The 24,207-nt window shown below is 50.2% G+C and overlaps 1 protein-coding gene across 29 annotated transcripts in view; it reads right to left on the minus strand.

Annotated features, from left to right (window-relative positions):
* The window catches only part of MACF1 (microtubule actin crosslinking factor 1), a 249,139-nt gene that overhangs the window by 129,500 nt on the left and 95,432 nt on the right, over nucleotides 1–24,207 (minus strand). For 16 of the 29 annotated variants that reach the window (XM_065577291.1, XM_065577290.1, XM_065577265.1 and 13 more), the window contains exons 1-15: nucleotides 17,062–19,883; nucleotides 10,074–10,240; nucleotides 8,864–8,976; nucleotides 8,666–8,772; nucleotides 7,871–7,990; nucleotides 7,664–7,759; nucleotides 7,094–7,221; nucleotides 6,870–6,963; nucleotides 5,514–5,668; nucleotides 4,958–5,234; nucleotides 4,292–4,420; nucleotides 3,042–3,119; nucleotides 1,999–2,160; nucleotides 816–920; nucleotides 70–165 (exon numbers count right to left, since the gene is read on the minus strand). In XM_065577291.1, coding sequence (XP_065433363.1) covers nucleotides 70–165; nucleotides 816–920; nucleotides 1,999–2,160; nucleotides 3,042–3,119; nucleotides 4,292–4,420; nucleotides 4,958–5,234; nucleotides 5,514–5,668; nucleotides 6,870–6,963; nucleotides 7,094–7,221; nucleotides 7,664–7,759; nucleotides 7,871–7,990; nucleotides 8,666–8,772; nucleotides 8,864–8,976; nucleotides 10,074–10,240; nucleotides 17,062–18,198 — 2,964 coding nt within the window. In that variant the 5' untranslated portion in view covers nucleotides 18,199–19,883. Of the gene's footprint in view, nucleotides 1–69; nucleotides 166–815; nucleotides 921–1,998; nucleotides 2,161–3,041; nucleotides 3,120–4,291; nucleotides 4,421–4,957; nucleotides 5,235–5,513; nucleotides 5,669–6,869; nucleotides 6,964–7,093; nucleotides 7,222–7,663; nucleotides 7,760–7,870; nucleotides 7,991–8,665; nucleotides 8,773–8,863; nucleotides 8,977–10,073; nucleotides 10,241–17,061; nucleotides 19,884–24,207 lie in introns of those variants that run through there. The other 13 variants (XM_008171036.4, XM_005302134.5, XM_065577277.1 and 10 more) reach the window with 1 other exon arrangement.

Here is a 24,207-nt window from a genome sequence, read left to right on the forward strand (position 1 = left end):
ACAAGCAGGTTTGGGTCTCTGAACCATAGATCAGGGACAGAAATGCAGGACTGTCCCTCCCTACTATACCTGGAAGTAAGCAGCATTCTCCTTCACATGCTGGTCTACACATAGGCAGAGCTGTTTGATCCATTGCCACTGGGACTGCACAGCTGCGCTATATGCCTGGACAATACATATATACAAAGAAAACCACGAGTTACAACAACGAAGGAACCAGGGGCATTGGTCAACGAAGGGGTTTGAGTCAGTGTTCAGCCCGTTCACTCAACTAGCTTACAATGTTCACATAAGGAGGAAGGATTTGGCTGTAATGAGATGTTGTGGGAAGCGCCCTGGAATAGAGACCAAAGGAAATCAATTTAAAAAAGGAGGCACTTTAAGTGGCACTTCCAAGGAATTGGTGGCGGGGCTTGTCCGTAGAAAACCCTGCCCTAATAACCCTTTGCTCCACAGAATGTTTGCTCCATCAGTCTCGTAACCATGAATAATTCAAAGTGAGCTCAGGGCCACTGGCTCTCTTATCTTACCACAGGACCTTGGGCCTGGGCCCTGTACACACAAACATTTATCTTTATTATCTTGGGAAGGGTACTGTGTAGCAGTGTCGTCCTTGTCCTCACAAGAGGCACCCTTATCAATAAAGCTGTTTTACGATGACTTGGAGTTGGTAAGAGCAGTTTAGGGTGGAGGTGGAGGTGTGGCGCGTCTAAGCATGTCTCCCAATGATATTTATTCAAGGGGCTAGCTGAGTTCAATTCATACGGCTTGGCGTGAAACCCCCCAGCGTATAAGCCCTTCAACTGATCAGTTACCTCTACAGTCTGTTTGGCCGGGTGATTCTCCAATGACAGCAGCTCCGCTGTATCTTGTAGAGACCGGAACACATCCTGTTTCTCTTCCAGTTCCATTGTCAGCTCCTGAGTAGCAGATGCAAGTAAAGACTCCAATCAAAATCAATCGTACATTTCTGTGGTAGCTGTACTTGAGTCATTACGTATCCAGGCCAGGCTGAAGAGGAGCAGGGATTTGGGACAGGGTTAAAGCTGGTGTTGGAAACGGCACGGAGCATTTCTTCAGTTCCGCATGTAGGTGTTGAATAAGAACACCTTATTAATATTGTCTTGAAGAGAACAGGAGTATTTGTGGCACCTTGGAGACTAACAAATTTATTTGAGCATAAGCTTTCATGGGCTACAGCCAACTTCTTCGGATGCATGTAGTGGAAAATACAGTAGGAAGAGACACACACACACAACAATGGGTGTTACTATACACACTATAAGGAGAGTGATCAGTTAAGGTGAGCTTTTATCAGCAGGAGAGAAAAAGAACTGTTTGTAGTGGTAATGAAAATGGCCCATTTCTAGCAACTGACAGTTCTTGCTACTGTATTTTCCACTACATGCATCCGAAGAAGTGGGCTGTAGCCCACGAAAGCTTATGCTCAAATAAATTTGTTAGTCTCTAAGGTGCAACAAGTACTGCTGTTCTTTTTGCGGATACAGACTAACACGGCTGCTACTCTGAAAATGGTCTTGAAGGGCAGTCTCCTTAACCTTAACTGAGAATTTCCGCCTTGGAACGTCCTTAATTTTGAATGGATACAGATATAAATAAAACAGTATTCAGCAGGTTAACATTCAAAGCCTAGATGCTAGGAACTGAGGGAATTCTCAGGCAAGTGTTCGACTCCAGCTTTAACCCTGCCCCACGGTATATTGATTACACGCTCACAAAACTGGAAAACCTGCTGAACAGATTTAGCTTTTCCCTTTGCGTTCTACTCAAGCCATGGTTCGCCAGTGGCGATCACGACTGCGGCAAGCGCTGCAGGCTGAGCTGTCGGCGCTCAGAAGCCTGGGAAGCCTTAATTTGAGAGCTTTGAAGCCAGCTGGAGGTTTCACAGCAATTGAAAAGCAATACCAGTCTAATCAGTGGAGCTTGTAACTAGGCAGCCCTGTTCAGATGGGTGCCCTGTGTCTGCACTATACTCACCGAGAAGTAATTCCTTTTGGCTGCAATATTGGGGTTGTTGTCACTCCAGTCATACGCCAGCTCCTCTTCCTCCTTTTCATTGAGCCAGATTAACTCAGCAGTGGCGCGGGACACAAACCCGTACAGGCTCTGGAGATGCCGCAGTCGGAAGCTCGATGTTTCCTGCATACAGTGAAATAACCCACCCCTCTCGTGAGCCATAAATGGATGTTTCCCAGACTCTTCTCTCTTCCAGTGCCCCTGAAGGGGGCTGAGGACGTATAGTTACAGTACTACGATGCGGTCTGAAAAGCGTGCAAGTGAAAACCACCCACCCCCTGAGCAGGGGCGGCTCTAACTTTTTTGCCGCCCTAAGCGCGGCAGGCAGGCGGCTTTCGGCGACGCACCTGTGGTAGGTCCCCGGTCTCGCAGATTTGGCGGCATGCCTGCAGGAGGTCCGCCGGTCCTGCGGCTTTGGCTAACCCGCCACCAAATTGCCGCTGAATCCGCAGGACCGGTGGACCTCCTGCAGGCATGCCGCCGAAGGCAGCCTGACTGCCGCCCTCGCAGGGACCAGCAGGGCGCCCCCCGCGGCTTGCCGCCCCAGGCACGCGCTTGGAGCGCTGGTGCTTGGAGCTGCCGCTGCCCCTGAGAGGATAACTCCAGCTGGGATGAGTTGCTCCAAGCTGGGAAACATTTCTCATGGCATGTAAGTCAAGCAGATAAGGATAAGGAGAACGGCTTAGGAAATTCGGATCCTTTGCCTTGTACACTCAGGGTTACCGGCTGAGTAAAGCCATGGCTTCCATAAAACACCGGCCAACCTTGCCAAAATAACCTGGTTTGCCATAAACAGGTTTCCTCTGAATTCTGAGGAAGACACTAACGTGTCTGCTCTTCTCTCCGCTCTCAATGATTGCTACTGTTCCCTCTCCCCAGCCTCACCACCAGCAGAGTATAGACCCTGTATTCTGCATCCTGTGTCAGGGGAATATGGTGCTGGGCGGCGGGGTGGGACTCTCAGGCAGCAGAGCACGCTGGAGCCATGGGTAATGCCTACTCACCATCAGCTTGCAGTACTGTGTCTCCAGCTTGCCGAGCGTTTCTGTGTAGCTAGTGCGGAAATTCTGAGACATTTTACCCTAAGAAGGAAAAATGGTTCACGTTGCCAGTATATAGCTTCAATTTCAGAGCATCACACACCCCATATCAGCCACTTCCCCTGAGTTTTCCATGAGCAGTAAGAACCAGAAGCAGGAACACTAGCTGTGGCAAGTGGGCTCTTCTCTGGACCGGGGGGGGGGGGGGGGGGGGGGGGGAGGAGAGGGAAATCAGGCTGTGGGGAGAAAGAACCTTCCACCCTCAGTGAAGGAATTGGGCTCCAAGAGAAAATAAAAAGAACGATTTGCAAGAAATTGGGCTTAAGACAACAAATCAATGGGGATCAAATCTGGAGAGCACTTAAGCCTCTTCGGTTTGAGCTTTGCCTGCAGAATAAGCTAATGGTGATACATTAAAATCCTGGTTCAATGGGACACATCTTAGATTCACAGATTCTAAGGGCAGAAGGGACCATTGGGATCATCTAGTCTGACCTCCTGTACAGCACAGGTCACAGAACTTCCCCAAAGGAATTCCTAGAGCAGAGCTTTTAGAGACACATCCAGCCTTGATTTAACAATTGTCAGAGATGTGGAATTCACCACAACCCTTGGTAAATTATTCCAGTGTTAATTACTCACACTGTTAAAACTACACTATTTCCAGTCTGAATTTGTCTAGCTTCAGTTTCCAGTCATTGGATCGTGTTAGTCCTTTCTCAGCTCCACTGAAGAGCCCATTATTAAATGTTTGCTCCCCATGTAGCTAGTTATGGACTCTATTCAAGTGACCCCTCTTTATCAAGCTTAATAGCTTGAGCTCTTTGAGCCTATCACTAGAAGGCAGGTTTTCTAATCCTTTACTCATTCTCGGGGCTCTTCTCTGACCCTTCTCAAATTTATCAACACCCCTTGACTTGTGGCCATCAGAACTGGACACGCTATTCCAGCCGCAGTCACACCGGTGCCAAATACAGAGGTAACATAACCTCTCTACTCCCACCTTTAGTAAGTCGTGATAGTTCAGAGTGCTGGGAGACACGGCTGCACCGTATGCCTTCAAAGGTGCCTCACTGCAGCAGCCTCAAGTGTATTCACCCTTCAAAGCCACCAAACACTCACAGGATCTGATGTCCTGCCCCTCCTCATCACCCCGCCGAGCCCTGGCAAACTCTAGTGCCCTCAGGCATGCTATCAAGTCCGTGTGCCCTCACCTCGTACATCCTGGCCTCCTTCACGCTGGCGCCCAGATCCTCCACGCTGGAGTGGACGTGCCGCTGCGTCTCCAGCTGAGATTCCACACTCGGCAAATCACTGCCCCACTCCGCCCGCTCCAGCTTCATCTGAAACAGCCACCAATAGGCCCAGTCAATGTTCGCCATCCCAAAGAGCATGCTCAAAAGCACAGGGGCCTGGAGGTGACGTCACCTCCTAGCTCACTATTGAAGCAAGAGATGCAAAGCCCAGCCCCGCTGCAGTGTGCTCCTTAAGAGACTGACCCTAAGAGCGCTCAGGTCAATGTCCAAACTCACACTGACTTCAGGGGCAGCTGGCTCGAGCCGTATGCTCATGTCAAACAGGAGGAGCTTGTCAGGCTGAATTAGAGACAACCTTCCACTATTCCCTGCAAACAGCAGGAGCACCATATAGGAAACCAAACCCAGCTCAGGACAAGAGGGACTTCTCAGAAACAAGAGTATCTGGTGACCAATGGCATTCCCTGTGCACCAGGGACCAGCTGCACCATCACAACGTTTGTGGTTTAAAGAAAAAAAGACAGAAACCCTCTCACATTATTCAGTTTTCTGACTTTTTTTAGTGCCAATACATGCCGCTGAGTCAGCCTGTAGAGCTGGGTAAAGCCCAGGGCATGCACCCACCTGCATCTCTTCCACCCAAGACAGCAGCTCATACACAAATCGGAGGTTGCCTTCATCTTCAGAAGAGGAGATAGCCACAAGCTCCGCCCGGGTCATGGGCTTCCGGAACCAGGAGGTAGAGGAGGTGTGCGTGCCCTTTGTCAAGGGCTCTGCCTTCAAGTGTGTAGTGGTCAGGGTGGACGGCTGTACCAGCTCCAAGGTGGAGAAGTGACCCTTCCGGTACAGGTTAGTGCATTCCAGCCTCAGCGTAACCAGCTCATCTTGCAGCCGGACGATCCTGGAGCAGAGCGGGGGAGGGAAGACAGGAGCCGAGTTACGGATGTCTGGACTCCAGCGGATATATGGAACGACACCTCTTCTCCACAACGATCCTGCTTATGAGGGGTTTGTCTATCTTTTTCCATAACCCAAACGGAAGAAATCCCACCTCACACTCAGCTGGGGCAGAGCCACTTCCACCAGGACTCGCCTACCGTGCTGCTTAATGCAGCGTATTCATGTGTCTCGGGGCCTATCCCCCACTCAGCGTTGCTTTCTCATACACACGGCCCCTCACCTGAAGGCCAGCTCCTCCAGCTGGTAGTAATTCTCATCTCGGAGGATCTGCACATCCACCTGCAGCTGCCGGATGAGCCCCTCGCACTCCTGCAGGTACATGACCACATCGGACTCGTACTGCACTGGCTGGCCAGACTCCAGGTGAGCAGCATCCTGCAACGAGAGCTCAGAGTTACCAGGGGGACGTGTCATCCCCACTGTACTGTGAGGGACACGCAAGGCAAAAGGGCTGTGTTCTGGTTCAGCCTTCAAAGGATTCATAGACGTTACAGCCAGAAGGGACCATCGATGATCACCTCGCCTGACCTCCCGCGTAACACAAGCCAAAGAACCTCACCTACTGGCTTGTGCATCAAGCCCATAACTTCTGTTTGAGCCAGTGCGATGTCTTTTAGGAAGACATCCAGTCTCGCTATAAAGACTCCAAGTGATGGAGAATCCACCCACCCCTAGGCAAGTTATTCAAATATTTAGTTACCCTCACTTTAAAACGGGCACCTTGCTTCCAGTCTGAATATGTCTAGCTTCAACCACTGGCTCTGGTTACGTCTTTCCCTGCTAGCTTAAAGGGCCGTCAATGATCAGAAATAATTTCCCACATAGGTACCTATACGCTTTAGGTAGGTCTACAGTGCAATCGGATTGTGACTGCAGCATGCGGAGACAAACCCGAGCTAGGTCTGAACCAGCTCAAACGACAACAGCAGCGAGACCGCAGCAGAACTGGCTATACGACCAATCCAGGCCCCTGCATGCGTACTCCAGCGGCTAACCTCCGCTGCCACAGCTTAACTGCTATTGTTATTCAAGCTAGCGAGACCAAAGCCAGCTTGGATATCTCACACTTCTGATTGCACTGCAGATGTACCATATCAAGTCACCTCAGAACCTTCTCTTGGATCAACAGAATAGATTGAACCTCTTAAGACTCATTATAAGGCAGGTTTTCCAGACCGAGTCATTCTTGTAGCTCTATGCTGAACCCTTTCCAATTTTTCAGCATCCTTTTGGAAGCATGGACACCTGATTGGACACAATGGCTAGTAAGGGTCTCACTGATGCCATATACAAAAGTAACACCACCTCCATACTCCTACTTGATGTTCCCCTGCTAATACATCCAACGATCGCCTTCACCTTCTTAGCTACAGCACAGCACTGGGAGCTCTTGTTCCACCACGAACCCCACGCCCTCTTCAGAATAAACTCAACATCATCTCAAGGGCGAGGTGCTGAGGTCTAAGCAGAAAGGCAGCTCTGCCAGGCTATAGAGGCAAGTGAGGTGGGTTCGAGGAAAGGAAAGAGGACAATAGACATGAGGCAGTGATCCTGGGAGACTAACACCAACACTCACGGCTTGCAGCGTGTTCCTTGCCAGAGTGAGTTTTTCTTCACAGCTCAGAGCACCATTCTGAATTTTGTTAGCGATTTGTAGCAGCAATTCCAGCCTGCGACAAAAGAAATAAAATCAGAGACACGAGCCTCTCCGGGACACTGTCAGCCACCATAGCGGTGGCAGAAGAGAGAATTCTCAACAGGGATCCAGTAAGCTCTACCTTCCCACAGTTCAGTACCAACCTCTCCACTGCTGGCCGCAACGACTTCTCGCGCTCCAGCATCTCTATGATCAGCTTGCCCCATTCCTCCTCAACGTCATTGGGGTGGTAACCCTGGGGCAGCTTGATGCGGCCGAATTCAATCCATACCTGGAAACACAGTAGCAGAACAGATTCTCTTACCCTGCTCTATTACACCGTTGGCAGCATCTGAGTGACCTATTCCATTCACATCTATTGGGAGAGGAGGGCACCAGTCTTCTTGGCTATAGCTCTGCATACCCCTAACCTGAAGGTAGCTCCCTCTACACCGCCTTGAGAGCGGCTGCCTCTGTCCTCAGACCACCCTCTCTGAACCACGCAGCCAAGGGGCTAACACACTGCTGGAAGGCGCTTGGATACCACAGTGATCGGAGCAGCAGGAGAACCTATGCCTCAGTAGGGTTGGCTCAGCAATGCTGCTTGCGTTATAATATACCCTCAGGGTTATTTCTGTTTCTCTGTTTCAAAACAAATCCAAATTGAACGTACAGTAAATCTTGACAAACAAAATGTTCCCAGCGACCAGTCACGCAGCTGAGAGGTCTCTTACCTCTAGTAGTTTATACAGCTCCTCTATCCTCCCTTTTTCTTGTTCTTTTGTTGGGATTTCTGTTTCTTTGAAGTGTATGTACTGATTATAAAGTGCCTGTAATGGGAGACAGCTGTATCAGCACACAGCCCAAGGCACCATCTTGTGCTACCACCAGTTAGGCCCAAAGCCAACAACTGGCACCAGACACTCCAAGGAAACCCTTACCTTTAGCTCAACAGGGTTCTGGGGGAAGGATGTATCTGACATGAGTATCGTGTGCTGTTTGATCCAGGGGATGAGGGAGTCCACGCGGTTCTGGTACTCTAGCCACCTTGAATCCACCTCCTGGGAGGAAAAGGGGGAGCCATTTGAAGTGCTAATACTGGAAAGCAACTCCACAAAGCAATAGGCAAAATATCGTAGCTGGGCCCCAATACGTTGCCAGCCAAACCAGGGGAGAGAACAAACAGAACGTGCATCACCGCGACTCAGACTGGCGACATCTGCAGCACAACCCAAGCTGAAAGCGCCTCCCCCTCTTGTGATGCAGTTTCACCGGCACAGAAGGGAAAGCAGGACCTTGCTATAAGCTGCTGTCTCCAGGGCATCACAGAGCCATGTTACACCGCTGCCCAGAGCGGAGAACTCAGTGCACAGTCTCAGGCTGGTCACACGTACCCACGAGAACCAAGGGACTTGCACAGGAGAATTAAAGGGCAGCCCCACCTTACTAGGGAAGCTGTAAATTGCCCCACGCTGCTCCAGCTGTGGCAAGCTGACATAAGCTCCAACCCCCACTCTCTCTCCTGATTCCAGTCTCTGTGCTGGGTGGACCCTCAATGCCTGCTAAGCAGCACAAACCTCCACTGCTTTTTTCTTTTCTTTTTTTGGAGATACCATCTGTTGTGGCTGGAGATAAGGAAGACAACTCACGCCACCCCCAGTCATGACACATGGTGCTTACAGACCAGCCTTCCATAGAATTGAGGGTCAGAAGATGTAAAAAGCAGCAGTTCTTACTATCGCACTGATCCCGTCTCCTCCCTCGGGGACCTTGGGAAAGGCATCGTAGATTGAAGACACATAAGTTATCACAGACTTCTCATCTGGAGATGGGACATCCACATCTGGGGCAAGGGGACAAAGAAACCCAAGTCAGAGGGGTAAGAGGGGGAGAGGTAATCTTCTACCCAGCTGGGTCAATCACCATCGTCTCACCTTCGGCATCCAGCAACCGGGTGACTCCAAGCCTCTCTGCAACCTCAAAGGCCTGTTCCAGATTCTCCCGGTTACTCTGTATCTGCACCCGCTCCATGTCCACCATATCCGGCCTGTAAGACACACCCAAAAGCTCAGAGACAGCCACCTTCACACCTAGCCAAGGTGACACTCTGCTTCTGGTACCGCACCGTGCGTTCACAGCCAGACACCACTAACCACACATGATACACAGGTACATGGAGACCAAGGAGGAGGAGGGAGGCTCCTAACACTACAAAGGCGGTCGCCAGTGATTCCCCCAAGGTGCCAGGAGCAAGCACTGTTAATGCAACCGGGTATGCAATTTTGCAATAGGACATAAAGTGCAAATGAGGATTAGGACCAGAAGATCTTCACGTTCAAGGAAAGAAAACCAGAGACTTCCTGGCTAGTTCTTTGAATCTGCTACATCCAGCTGAGTGCTGGGGGTACACACTGCTTAGGACTCCTAACCCCACAAACAGTTACCCCCCCACCCTTTTCCATCTTCAAGGGGGGCATTTTGGCATGAGATTTCCAATTCCTTCTTCAAAGTGCTCATGACCCCACTCCTTTCCATTTGGGGGGTTGCCCATGGTCAGTCAGTCACTGCCTGACAAAGGGTAACCCAGGTGACTGATGTTGTCTGGAGACATTTTATGATGCTTTGACCCTACTGACAATTTTTGCTCATCTCCTTCACCCTCAACAGCGTGGTCTAGTGGTCAAAGCCAGGAGTCAGCCCTGCTGAGTTCTAATCCCAGCGCTGCCACCAACTCACTGTGCAGCCAGGAGGGAGAGATAATACCACTTGCCTAGCTGCTCACAAGGAGCTTTGTGAGAGGCTTAATTGCGGCTTCAAGAGAGCCTGGAGATGCTCAGATGGAAGGTGCCACTGAAGTGCTAAGTATTATTAGTCACTGAGAGCAGAGTGGGAACTGACAACATTAACAGCACAGCAGCACCTCCATAATCTGGTTTTAAAGCTTTTCTCCCCCCTTGCTAAAAGGCCAGCACTCCTTGCAATTGTGCGTGTGCTCAACCTTTTCTGCTGCCGGAGCAGAGCGCCCCTCCTCCATTATTCTATGTTGGGCAGAACTAGGATTTCAAGGTGCAGACTGTTAAATGCAAAGAGAGAACAAGGAGCCTTAACCTCCCCCGTTGCCAAGCCAGACTCCTCTCTGTGTACCTGTATCTGTGAATGAGAGCATTGAACATCTTCCCGTCGCTCCAGCACGAAGAGAAGTTGGTGCACTTCACTCCCACGTAACCCGCAGTCACCTTCTGCGTCCACAGAAGCAGCTTCTCCTTAGCGGACATGTCTCCTGACTCCCCACTGATGTAGATATCGGAGATCTGTAAAGACATGGTATCGCTGGTTACACGGCACTTTGGAAGTAGGAAGAACCCTGTTGGGCAAGTTATGCAGATTTTATTTCTATATATACACATTGTACGTGGGGTCTCAGGAGCCAGACTCATATGAAAAGTCCAAGCCAGGGATCCATATCTAAAGACAGGTTTCAGAGTGGTAGCCATGTTAATCGGTATCAGCAAAAACAGCGTGGAGTCCTTGTGGCACCTTAGAGACTAACAAATTTATTTGAGCATAAGCTTTCGTGGGCTAGAACCCACTTCATCAGAGTGGAAAATACAGTAGCAGGTGTGTACACACACACACACACACACACACAGAGTACATGAAAAGATGGGAGTTGCCATACCAAGTGGGGGGTCAAGTGCATCTGATGAAGTGGGTTCCATCCCACGAAAACTTATGCCCAAATAAATGTGTTGGTCTCTAAGGTGCCACAAGGACTCCTCGTTATATCTAAAGACAGGTTACGTGAGTACAGCACCTCTATTTTTACTGCCACAATTGCTAGGATCGATGCAGACTAAAACAAACTGAAAGCTGAGGGCAGGGCAAATTCAGAGTAACTGCACGTAACTCGACTGAAGGCTTTTCAGAGCAAAGGAAGTTTGATTAAAGAGATGCTATAGCCTGTGAGCTTTGAAATGGACTAACATTGCATCCTGGGATGCATAACCAGGGGAATCTCGAGTAGGAGTAGAGAGGTTATTTTACCTCTGTATTTGGTACTGGTGCAACTGCTGCTGAAATACTCGGTCCCGTTCTAGTGCCCACAATCCAAGGAGGTTGACAAATTGGAGAAGGTTCAGAGAAGAGCCACGAGAATGATTAAAGGATTAGAAAACCTGCCTTCTAGTGATAAACTAAATAGATGGAGCGCTTTGAGTCTAACAAAAAGAAGGTCAAGGGGTCACATGATTATATCCTATAAGTACCTACATGGGGAACAACTATTTAATAATGGGCTCTTCAGTCTAGCAGAGAAACATCTAACACAATCCAAGGGCTGGAAGTTGAAGCTAAACAAATTCAGACTGGCAATAAGGTGTCAATTTTTGACAGTGAGAATACTTAACCATTGGAACAACTGACCAAGTATCACGGTGGATTCTCCATGACTGACACTTTTTGAATCAAGATTGGATGTTTCTCTAAAAGATCTGCTCTATGAATTATTTTGGGGCAGTTCTATGGCTAATCAGCTAATCACAGTGGTCCCTTCTGGCACTGAAATCTGTGAATATCAAGAATTCCAATTTTTACCACCCTCCCGTTCCCCTTTAAAGAGTCTCTCCTGAAATGCTTTCATGTAATTTTTTTTTTTTTTAATTTTAAAAAAGTTGAAGGTTTTTTCGCTCCCCTGGTGAGGTTTAGTGGGGCCTTCTGGGCAGCCCCATCAATTACACTAGCTAAGGCCCAGCCCTCCTTTCTCATCCCCTGTCTCTGTACACACGCCTGGCGGCTGCTTCTGCAGTTTCAGCTTTGCTGCTTCTGTTATGGAGTGGGGTGGGGGAGGAAGGGTAAACACCAGCAACAGTGAAAGTGACAATGCACACAGCGCTGTCAAATGCACAAAGCTAACAACATGAAGAAAGTTATTAAAAGATATTTTTCCTTTAAGCTCTTTTTCAGTTACTGTGATTTTTAGCGGTTACCTGTAACAATGGTAAGTGCAACATTTTCAGCTGGAAATGTAATTTTTCCCTTTAATTCATCCAGCCAGTCAATACACCCTACCTACAAGTCATCTTTTCTGCACTTCTCCCAGAGAGCACCCCCAGATAATCACAGTGGTGAGCGCTTTGGAAATACCTGAGACACACAGACAGGGCAGTGGGGTGAAGGTGCTGGAAGACAGAGAGAAAAATGTCCTTCATTTGCCCCTGTGTTTAAGAGCCAGACACCACACACTGTTAGCATGTCCTGGTGATTTACATGGTGCCCTTTGAAATGGATCTTTCTGAGGGACGTGCATGGAGAACAAGTAGCAATACTCCAGAAAAACCAATAAATTCCAGGGCATTAGCAGCAGGTGGAGATGGGAGAAGCCTCTAACCCCTGGTCTTAGAAAGATTTTCCTACCAGAACAAAGTCCTGCTTGGCTAGGTGGCTGTCTACCAAGCCCAACTAGAGTCAGCATTGCAGATAACATCTTTCAACAGAGTCTGCCAATCAGAGCATCTCTGCCTCCTATGATGGCTACAGACCGCTTATCAGGACAGCTTTTCCTCCCATGCTGAATTCAGAGAAGCAGCAAGAAATCGTGTCTGGCTGAGCACTCTGGGGTAAAGTACTGGTGCATGGACTGGATCCATCTACTGCCAGGAGACTGCAGAAATGGGCCTGTTCTTACAGTCTAGCTGTGCTGCTGAAGATTCCCAGGCTCAGCTCAGCATAAGATTCACCCAAGCTCGGACAGCAACGCGCCTGCTTGTGCCTAACAATGAATGTCTTCGTTCTAAATAAATCCAAGACACAGAGCTCGAGCCAGAGTCCCCTGGAATAGAGGATACTAAACTTAAGTGTTACCGGCTAGACACTGCCAGGGGTCAGGGTTTCTCGTGATCACCTTGAACACACCGCACCTACAGCTGACCTCCGACCCCTTGTTTACCCTGCTTGCTCTCCTCCCATCCCCCACTCACTTCTTTGTCCAGCCACCCCTGAGGTACAGTCTGTTTAGGCTGTAAACCAGGGACTGTCACTGACTATATGTTTGCACAGTGCCTAGCGTGGCAGACAGGGCAGCTTTGCACCATATCTTTGGAAAACTATATTGTATTAAATGTATGGCCAGTTTGTGTCTCGTTGTGAGCCAGGGAGGGTGTTCACTCCACGGATGATGACCCAGCACGTTGTTCGTTTTAAGAACACTTTCAGTGCAAATTTGACAAAGTGCAAAGAAGGTACCAACGTGAAATGTTTAAAGATAGCTACAGCACTCGACCCAAGGTTTAAGAATCGGAAGTGCCTTCCAAAATCTGAGAGGGACGAGGTGTGGAGCATGCTTTCAGAAGTCTTAAAAGAGCAGCACACTGATGCGGAAACTACAGAACCCAAACGGCCAAAAAAGAAAATCAACCTTCTGCTGGTGGCATCTGACCGGGGCCGTCCTTACCCATACACAAAGCACGCAGCTGTGTAGGGCACCAGGAAATTTGGGGCACCAAATTTACTGGTGCCCTATGCAGCTGCGTGCTGCTCCAGCCCCAGCCCCTCCCCACTCCGCCCCTTCCCCAAGCCCCCACCCCTCCCCGCTCCAGCCCCACCCCTGAGGACTGCAGCACGGCTGGGCCTGTACTCACCGGCAACGGGAAGTGCAACAGCCCGGCCTCAGCCGCGCCGCTGGTGAGTGCTGGGGGATGGTTCCCCCCCGTCCTCCAAGCCAGCCCCACACCCCTCCACACGGAAGCCTGGGGCCCCACACACACACACCCCGCGGGAAGGCTGCCTAGGGTCCCAGAATAGTTGGGACCAGCTCTGCATCTGACTCAGATGATGAAAATGAACATGCATTGGTCCACACTGCCTTGGATCGTTATCTAGCAGAATAGTGGTTGAAGCATCAAGGGACCTATGAATCTTTAGCGCATCTGGCATGTAACTATCTTGCGACGCTGGCTACAACAGTGCCTGTTCTCACTTTCAGGTGCTATTGTAAACAAGAAGCAGGCAGCATTATCATCTGGAAATGTAAAACAAACTTGTTTGTTTCAGCGATTGGCTGAACAAGAAGTAGGACTGATTGGACTTGTAGGCTCTAAAGTTTTACACTGGTTTGTTTCTGAATGCAGGTTGTTGTGGGTTTTTTTGTATATAATTCTACATTTGTAAGTTCAACTTTCATAATAAAGAGATTGCACCACAATACTTGTATTAGGTGAATTTAAAAATACTATCTGTTTTATTTTTTACAGTGCAAAAACTTGTCATCAAAAATAAATATAAAGTGAGCACTGAACACTTTGTATTCTGTGTTGTAATTGAAATCAATAGATTGGAACATGTAGAAAACATCCAAAATATTTACAAATGGTGTTTATAATATTTTAAATGGTATTCTATTATTGTTTAACAGCACGATTGAAATTCACTTTTTTCATCGCTTGACAGCCCTTATTTTCACCTGGCTCCTACTGCTCACAGTGTCCAGCTCCAGTGAAGATTCCCCTGGCAGGGAAGGGAAAGGAAACTGCCGGGCTAGAGGCAAAGGATCCTCCCTCCCCCAGACGTCTGAGGAAGACTGCGGAAGCACAAAGGGGAGCGGCAGTAGTGTAATTGGTATGCCGCTGCTCACCTCCCTCTCCGGAGTCTGACACTCTTATCACACAAAAAACTGCTCTTTGTCAGTTGCTGCCACACAGCCGGCTTTGGCTTTAACTCTTCCGGACCCAAAACAGGGATTTCCTTAAAGCAATGGGCTGATAGACCAACAGGATCACATGACACAGCAGCTTGCGAGGCACCACGGCCATAACAAATGCACGATGCACCTCGCGTACCCTCTAAATAACTAACAACAGAGTCGTCCGTCCCCAGATTACTGGGCCTTTGCCTGCCCCACTCCCCAGGCTGGAGGAAGGGACAGAAAATGCAGCTACATCCGCAGGATCCCCACATATGGGATGGATGCTCCACTGTACTACTACTACTGAGGGGCGGTACCACCACCTCCTCCTTTAAAAGCCTGCTCTTGGGATAAAGGAATCTGAGAGAAGGGGTGATGAGCATATGGAACCTGAAGCTCAAGCACAGAACCTTCCTTACTCATGCATCAGCTCACAACATTCCGCTGATTTTTTTTTTTTAAAAGACCAACCACTTTTATCAAGACAGCAGTGCTCTGTTCCCACTGATCTTGGTGTCTAGAATCATAGAATATCAGGGGTGGAAGGGACCTCAGGAGGTCATCTAGTCCAACCCCCTGCTCAAAGCAGGACAAATCCCCAGACAGATTTTTGCCCCAGATCCCTAAGTGGCCCCCTCAAGGATTGAACTCACAACCCTGGGTTTAGCAGGCCAATGCTCAAACCACTGAGCTATCCCTTCCCCCTAAATACAGAGCTGCCTTCTCCAGTCCATCAAGGTAATGGCCATGGCCAACAAGCCAAAATATTCAGCATCAAGCTCTGTTTGCCTACTGATCCCTACATCTCATGGGCCAAGCCCCACCCCCAGCAGCCCAAACTGCGCTGAGAATCTGGACCAAGGTACTCCAGTCCATCACAAATCAGAGAAGGCCCTTCCACTCCCCAAACTGCAGAGAATAGTGACGCCCTCCTCTGAAGCAACCCCCAAAACAAACGCAGCATCTTCTGCCACCCACAACTCCAAATACAGACACAAGAGACCTCTGGCCACAAGTCCAAAATACAAGGAGACAATTTCACTGCCCCCAAAGCATAACATGCAATAACCAATCTCTTCCAGCAACCCCTCCTATATCACCAGGGCCTTGAGCCAAAAACCCAGTGTACACTCATCTAGCCCTTCCCAGGCCAAAATACATCCCACTAGCCGATGCCCACCCAACCCCTTTGACTATCCGAGGCACAGCACTCCTTCCAATCACTCCCTTTTCTGTTCGCATTCCCCTAGACCACGAACAGCATTGCTGCTCCAGGGCAGGAGTCTATTGCCCGAGAGGAGATGGACTCAGACTGGCTGAGTTCACCTTCACCCCAGAGAAGTGAGGCCACTTTTCCTCTTTGGAATCACACCGGGTTGACAGGAACTAGACAGGACACCTGTAACACGAGCGCCTTCCCTCTCTCCGCTGATTAACGACCCAATCGCGCTTCTCTGTTTGAATTGCTCTCTGCCCTACCATGCTACAGGTTTGAGGCTGAATGGGGGAAGGGGGGGTGTCTCCCACCATTTCAATCATGTTCCCTATACACTCTAGGCTCTTCTGGTCTCTGCCCCCTTTCCACCCCACAGAGTGACAGCAGCCAACAAAAGTACTTGGTAAGTCATCAGTGATGCCAGTTTCAACTCTCCCCCTCCCCTCCCCTCCCCCCCACTGATAAATGCTAGAAAATGCTACTAAAGCCAGGGACGTCACTACTGAATGTTGCTGCCTGGCCCTGTCTGGCTGCAATGCACCCATTTTTAGGACCATTCTAACAAGCCTTCTTCTTAACCAACACACTTTGCAATATCGCCCCTTCCCCCATTTTTAATTAGTGCCAACATTTCACAGAAATGTTAAATGCGTGCAAAGGGCAGAGCGTGCATGCCACACAAGTGTCAGAATGGAGGGAATGTGCTGTTAGCAACCCCTTGAAAGTGGGTGAACATGCTAACTACAGTCAGTGCATCTCGAGTGACACACAGGCAATTACACCTAAAACACAAGTAATTGCCTTCCCACATCCTCCTGCTTCTACTTCGAGTGCTGTTCCAGCTCTCTACCTGCACACTCTAGGTAGATTACAGGGTAGAGGCAGCAAAGTACAAACAGGGTCAGTCTACAAGCAAACAGCCCATGCACTCCCTGCTTTCCTAATCTGACATTCCTAACAGATGGCCATTCAAATTACACCTGTGGACTATCAGAGCCATGCAGCTCCTCAGGGTGGAGACAGATGCTTCTTCAGCATTCTGAATCAGATTTAACCGGCCACTTCTCCATACGTGGCTGTAATTCACAGCGCTAGACACAGGGCTAAGCAGACTGGAGTCAACTGGGAAGAAAACTCTCCCAGGGAAATGGAGGGCTGGGCTGGATCACTGATATTCAGGACAGCATCCCCCCCCCCGTCTCTGAAAGATGGTTCAGTAAATGAATACAAGCACTGACCTTTCCTCCAGAAGGCTTCACGGCCTTCTCCGTCCTGCCCCTCTGAACCTGGCTGTCCTCCTGTGCAGGGAGTGTGCAGCCATCTTCCAAGATTGACCCCGAGATCTGACTGGCTACAATATCCCTGGTGGGCTGATGGGACAAGTCACTCCCATATCCTGAGGAGGGCTGGGCAGTGCTGGTGGTCGGCCCACTGAACGACGAGTCACTCTGAGAGGCAGGTAGTTTAGTGCCAGGCTGGGTCCAGGTGCCCTCTCCTCCCTTGAGGGCAGGTTTCTCTCGTGACAATGACAGCCTTTGGGACTTCTCAAAGCCTTGGTTTTCCACCTGGTCCACCATGGGCGACGGCGTGGACAATTCTGAGATGGTGCCTGGCTCTACGAACCACGAACCTGTCCACGTGGCACTTGAAATACTTTCATTCCCTTCTGTATCCCAGGCCTCCGGAGACCTGCCAGCCTCCACCAAAGCTGCAGGCTTCTCTGGCCCTTGTCCGCCCGCTGGCTCCTCTCTAGACACCGCGTTACACCTGGACACAAGCTGGTCTTCATCCCTCCTCTGGTCGTCTTTGACTGCAGCCTCCCTTTGTAAAGGCAACAGCACAGCTCGGCTGCTGCCAGCTCCTGTCCTTTGAAATTCAACCAGCCTGCTCACAGCCTTCTCACAGTTCTTCTCCGCAGGGTTGTCTAGCAGGCGTGCAATGACTGTGGTGCCCTCCTCAGGGGAACGCCTCCTGCCCCCAGACCCTGAGGGCCAGTGCTCGACCACCAGCTGAGCCTTCTGGACTTCCCCTTGAAATCTCTCTTTCACCTGTACAAGGAGACCCTGAGGCAGTGCCTCCGGACTTGAGCTGGGATTAGGATCCGGGGGCTGTGAAGTGCCTTGGTGCAGGGTCTTGGCAATTTCCTCTCCTCCCTCCTGCTGAGGCTGTACTTTGAACTTCTCCACTGCCTCATCATCTTCAGCAATCTCCGTGCCCGGCAAGGGCTGCTCCTTGGGATTTGCCTCTGGCACCGTTCTCTTCTTCCCCCTCCGCTTCCGTTTAAAACGAACCCTTTTTTGGGGGGACAGAGGAGCCTTTCCTGGGCCAGCAGCCTGTTCTTTCGGTTCCTTAACGCAGCCCAGAGAATTCCCCATCTCCTCCAAGCAGAAAATGCCAGCAATAATGCAGCTAAGCTGGTCCCAGGCTCCTGGATAAATCCTGACCTTCGCTTCATCAGCTTAGATGCACATTTTAAAACACGCAGCACTGCGGGCAATCCCCCATATTCTCTCGCTCACCCTCACTCACACACACGGAGTCACTCCCAGCTGCTGCTGTTCCAGACAGCCATCTTACAGACTAGGAGCTGCAACAAGACAAATTCAAAGCATCTCACTGCAGTTCAGAAATCACTTGACCTAAAAGCAGACAGAGACCGGATTGGCTGCAGCTTTCTCTCTCCAAATATGAGGTAATTGGAGCACTGCCCTCGGTAACACAAACAGAAAGCAAGAACCAGACAGAAATCGGGGGAGAGGGAGGGAGGGAGAGGCTGGGGGAGGATGTGGGAGAGGGGGGAGAAGTCAGAAAAAGGGAGGTTGAGCAAAGGTAGCATAAAGAAAAGGGTGGGGAGAAGTAGGGGGAAGCACGGAGGAGACGGGGAGACTCAGCCTGCATACCAACGGGAAATCCCATGGCCAACGCTGCGTGGGAAACCCACAAATTCCTGCCCCTAGACAGAAACAGATTCCTCTGGGCTACGGTCAAGGCGTTTGGGAGGGTCGGCTCACACTGCCTGATGTTTACTCGGAGTCTGTATTCCTGACTGTTGTCAAATAAACAGCCTCCGACTGCTCCACTCTGGCAATAGGCAGGCTGCTTTTCCTCCAATCACAGCGGAGGAGCATACGGCGGGAGTGGAACCTCCCCAAAGGGTTAACCGTCCTTATCGCTGCACAGGACAGCCGATTCCAGAGCAGCTTGGGCACCGTTCGAGAAGGGGAGTCTCTGGGAGCTGAAACGTTAGGTCAGCAGCACACACCCTAGTGTGATTTCCGATGGTGGAGCAGCAGAGTGCATTAGTGCCCATCCTACCTTCTTCCTGCATCCCCAAGGTGAACTCAAGCTCCCCTGCCCAGTGCTACCACGGCCATGTCACCCTTCCACCCTACGCAGAATCACCCGATGGGGACCAGAGCCCCACAGGACTCAGTGCTCACCGTCTCCACAACACACACACATGCACTTTGTGACTAAAACCCAGCACCCTGCCTGCCCCACCCCTCCCCAGAGAGTGAGGATTTGGCTGGGTTGGAAGAGGGAGCTCTGACCCTTCCCTTCCTTGTAGCAAAACACACGTCACGCACTAGACACCTGCAGCAGCCACCCCGCCCTCTGCCCGCCAAACAGACCCCAATGGCAGAGCAGCAAACAGCCGAGTGGCCAACTGCAGCTTTCCAAACCCAGAGACACTAGCTCCTAGGGTGCTCCCTCCTAGTGCCCCTGAGCTGAGGTTTCATTCGTTTCCTTCCAAGCCTCCTCTCAACCAGCAAGGGGCTTGTTCGTGTCAAGATAAAAGGCAAAACAAACTACGGGCCGACCTCTCCCGCGCAGGGTTTGCACCGGCCCCCCCAGCAAACGGGGAGACAAGTCATGGTCGCTAGGCCTGCAGTGCAGAGATCGCACCAGCAGCTCGAAGCACAGAACGCTGCACTGCCCCTCAGCTGTTTCTTTGCAGCAGCGGGCTATGGACTTTCAAATATGGAGGACATGAACGAGATGAAGGGGTTAGCAATAGAGCTACATCCCTAGAAGAAATCTCCTTATTCCAGGCAGAGAGGCAATGTACAACAGGGAGCATGTAAGCCCAGGGAGCAGGCCCAGCTGTAAGCACTTAATCTGCCTGGGCCAGACCAGCTATCCTCAACAAATCCCCACGGCTGGTAGGTTGTCACATCTTGACTGGGGAGGGAGCAAGCCAGAAACAGCTCCAGGACAGTGCCGCCGGATGGCTCCTGCACTCCCATCCGTCTGCCTCAGAACTGCAGTACACTCCCTTTGAAATCCAGCCCGTCCTTCAGGCCCACTGCAGTGCAGCAGCACCACCTAGCGTCCCCCGAGACAGCCGAAACGAGCCGAAAAAACGGGGAAGAGGCCCCTTTTTATCCTTGCCTCTGACTGTCGGCACCTCACTTTGTAGGGTCTTAGGAAATAGGGAGAGGAGGTGGCCACATACAGACAAGGACAGTTCATTCACCTTCTACTTAGGGCTTGAATTCACTCATTTTGTTTCTCAGTGCTGGAGTGAGGTCAGGGCTCGGGCTGATGGTCACACAGGAGTAAGAAATAATTATGGCTGAAAAATAACATGAGGCCGAATATGTCACACGCCCCTAAGAGTTCTCAGTCTGCTTTGCGTTCTGACGCTGCTCAACTCTTACGGTTTCCAACACCCACAGCACTCACTCTAGTGAGAGTCTAGTCGACACATTTAGGCCCAGATTTATAGATACACTCATGCATCCAGTTTAGGGAGTGCAAATCTGCCATCGGGGTGGCCTGAGAAAGCCAAGATTCAAGTTCCCAAGAGTTAACCAAGTTAACCAATAGGCGCTTGAAGGGAATCTTCACAACATCGCAGCTCTGGCTGTGCACTTTTGTGGGCTCTGACTAGAGATGAGTGTGAACACCTCAAACTTTGCAAAGCCCAGTCTCAGTGGCGGCCCATCTATTTCTTCCCAGCGAACAGGGAGAGCGTCATTCAGAACAGAGAGCTGACAACAGAAATGCGTATGGATGCTCCAGCTCTTACTCCCTTGTACCAGCCAGGAGGGTTTCACTCTAGAAGAGGGAGCAGGATTTTCACAAGTAACTAGTGACTCCTTTAACTTGAGGCCCTGATTGTTTAGACCCCAGGCTAACACTTCCAAAAGAGATTAGGGATTTCGGACACCCAATTTAAGACACCGTAAAGGGGCAGGGCCTGGTTTTCAGGAAGTGCTGAGCACTTCCCTCTGAAAATCAAGCCCCCTTTAAGATGTCTCACTAAAATCACTAGTCTCTTTTCAGAGCGTTCGCTAGGAGTCTCCCCATTGGGTTCCCTGAATGGAACAGTTCTCAGGAATCTGTTCACACAGGAACAGAGAGGGCAGCGGAGGCCGATTGGTCTCACACTACGCACCTCTAGCCAGGTGCTCGGGGCCCCTTCAGGAAGCAGACAAATGCACCAAAACAGGCAGACACTTGCACTGACAATGAAGGCAAGTGACTGATGAAGTGGTGTTAATTCCTCCTCAGTATACAGCCTCTCACCTCCACCGATTGCAGAAGCAGGGAGCCGACCAGTATAAACACACCGTGCCCTAGAGAGCTGCCCATGCTTAGCCAAACAACCAAACAAGAACACAGCCACAAGACGGGCAAAAACTCAATCACAATCTATACCTGGTTTCAGAGTAGCAGCCGTGTTAGTCTGTATCCGCAAAAAGAAGAACAGGAGGACTTGTGGCACCTTAGAGACTAACAAATTTATTAGAACATAAGCTTTCGTGGACTACAGCCCACTTCTTCGGATGCATAAGTGGGCTGTAGTCCACGAAAGCTTATGCTCTAATAAATTTGTTAGTCTCTAAGGTGCCACAAGTCCTCCTAATCTATACCTGCAGGCAGAAATGCAAAAATTAGCCAAGTCAGTGACCCCAACACAGCTCCAGAGCAGCCTGCATCTCAGAAGGGCAACAGCTGCCAAGGGAGACGGGCAAGGAATGCTCAGGACAGGCTAATACATGCTACCCGGACTTGCATATACGCACAGAGAACGGGGAACGAAACTGGTTTGGTTACAGGCGGCTCCAGGGTGCTGGATTCAGAGAGGCCTGCTCAGTGAAAATCTTCTGCTTCCTCCCAGACAGCTGTGGCCACTGGGCCGCCATCAACAAATAAAACTCCACAGAACCAAACTATTCTTCAGTCAGCTAGCGCTGGGATTGCCCTCGCGGAGCAGAATGATGGAGTTCCTGTCAGTGGGAAAGCGGGGGGCTGGATTACCCCATTCCATGCGTGTGGGTCTAGCACGCCTGTTAACAATGGTCACCCACAGCGACAGGAGCTCTGCAGTGAGGAATGCCACTCAGAAACTCATGTCCACCCAAAGAACCTGGGTGAGGAAAACTCAAATCCCGTGGAGAACAGCTGCCAACAAAGGGCAGGAAGCCCAGGCGCTCCCAAGGCCACCCCGTAGCGCTGGCGTTCCCTCTATCCTGACTCCACCAGCACGCCACTGCTGTGCCTGACAGCACCCTGGCGCGCCGAGACTGCAGCTCCACCTAAGACACTCCATCTCACTGCCAGCACGTCGACGCAGCAGCTCACATGCCTGGCACAAGGCACTGCCCATTGCTCAGCCTCAAACACGGCGATCCGAGCCGACACAGAACCAACGCACGAGCGTGACTCTGCTGCCGCACATGCTGCCTTTCTGCTGACATCTAAGACTGATGTCCTGACGGCCTGTGGCATCAGAGACCCTGTGACATGTTCTGTAAGAACAGGGGTGCTAATCTCAGTGTCATGGTCAACTCCCACTTGGGCAATTACACTCTGCCAACCTAGATTCCTCCTGCATCCTCAGCTGGATGGGCTGTAATCGTCCACTCACATCCTGAACTGCTGAGTTGCATTGCCACGCGGCTGCTGTCTTCCACACGAGAGAAAGGAGCTGCGGTTACTAATTGACTGGACAAACTATACATAGAGGAGAGTGTGAAGGACAGAGAGCTTTTGGAAGGAAGGCTGCTGTATAAACGTGAGATCACTGTAACCGAAGGCACCCCTATGTTCAAACCCGACACACTATCGTAATAATCCTTGTACACAATATGCCTTGTATTGTGAAAACGAATAACTCGCTGGTCAACATCATCAAGGTGAAACATGTGTAGCAGCATTATACGTAAAATTATGAATTCCCCCGGAATGACGTTGGCAGCACATGTTCAAACCCACTTAGCCCCAATTAGGCAGAAGCGATTAAGCAGGCCTATCTTAAACAAAGGAATATGTGTTTACCTCAATTTACATATAAGTAGTAAACAAGGTCCTTGAAACAGCGAAGGGGCAGGAACAGACCGAGCTGCATTTTAGCAAACAGCAGCACGGAACCTCTTTCACTACCAGAAAGTCTCTCTCTTCCCGGCTGGAACGAACTTTATCTAGGGGTAACCCTCAGGAAAATGCATTTCGAAGGGTGACTGGATTGTACAAGTGAGGGGCAAAAACACACCATGGTATCTCTGCCTATCCATCTCGCTCTCTCTTTCATCAAAGACGACAAAAGAAATCCAGCCCTTTGGGGGCAGATCCTGACTTGAGACTGCTCTCAGCAATGCTGCTGAGAGCTTGTGGTAAGAATTTACCTTGAACCAAGTCTAGTTTGTTAAGTTTAGTTACTGGAAAGTTTCTCTTCATTTCTCTTGTAACCATTTCTGACTTTAATGGCTTGAACACTTAAAATCTCTCTCCTTGGAATTAAATAAACTTGTTTTATTCTTGAATCAAAACGAAGCCAGTGTTGTCTTTGAACTGAACTGTGACGGTGTCTCCATTTAGGGTAGGAAACTGTTGTACATTGACCCCTTACATGAGCAATGGACCTCCAATATCTGGACTGTCCAGGAGAGGGCTGGACAATGCAACACACATGTTTTTTGGGGGAAATCTGGGACTGGGAGTACGTTGGGGTCACTGCAGGTGGTAACCAAGGCTGGTGGAAGTCGGAGTGTGACTGGAGTGTGCTGGCAGGCTGCAGCTATACACAGACAATCCGGGGGTGACCTGCATTCTGTTTGGCTGTTTGCAAGGGGCCCAGGTTGGGACTTAAAGCAGCAAAGCTTTGCAAGGCACCCAAGGTTGCAGGGCAAGTGGGGACCCAGCTCCGCACTGGTCTGGACTGCATCCTGGAATGCCATAATCACACACTCCCCAGAGTCCCCAGACACCCTTCTCCAAATTTACTCTCCCTTTTCCCCTGCTCAATGCGCTGAAGAGCCCTGGAGGGCTCAGCTGAGCAAACAGCAACTGCCAATAACCTTGGTGCCAATCAAAGGGCCACAGCGCACACAATCCATCATTAGTGATTTAATTATGTAAATGACCAGAGAAGGGAA

Source organism: Chrysemys picta, chromosome 23 (genome assembly GCF_011386835.1).
Source record: "Chrysemys picta bellii isolate R12L10 chromosome 23, ASM1138683v2, whole genome shotgun sequence".
Taxonomy (NCBI): Eukaryota; Metazoa; Chordata; order Testudines; family Emydidae; genus Chrysemys; species Chrysemys picta.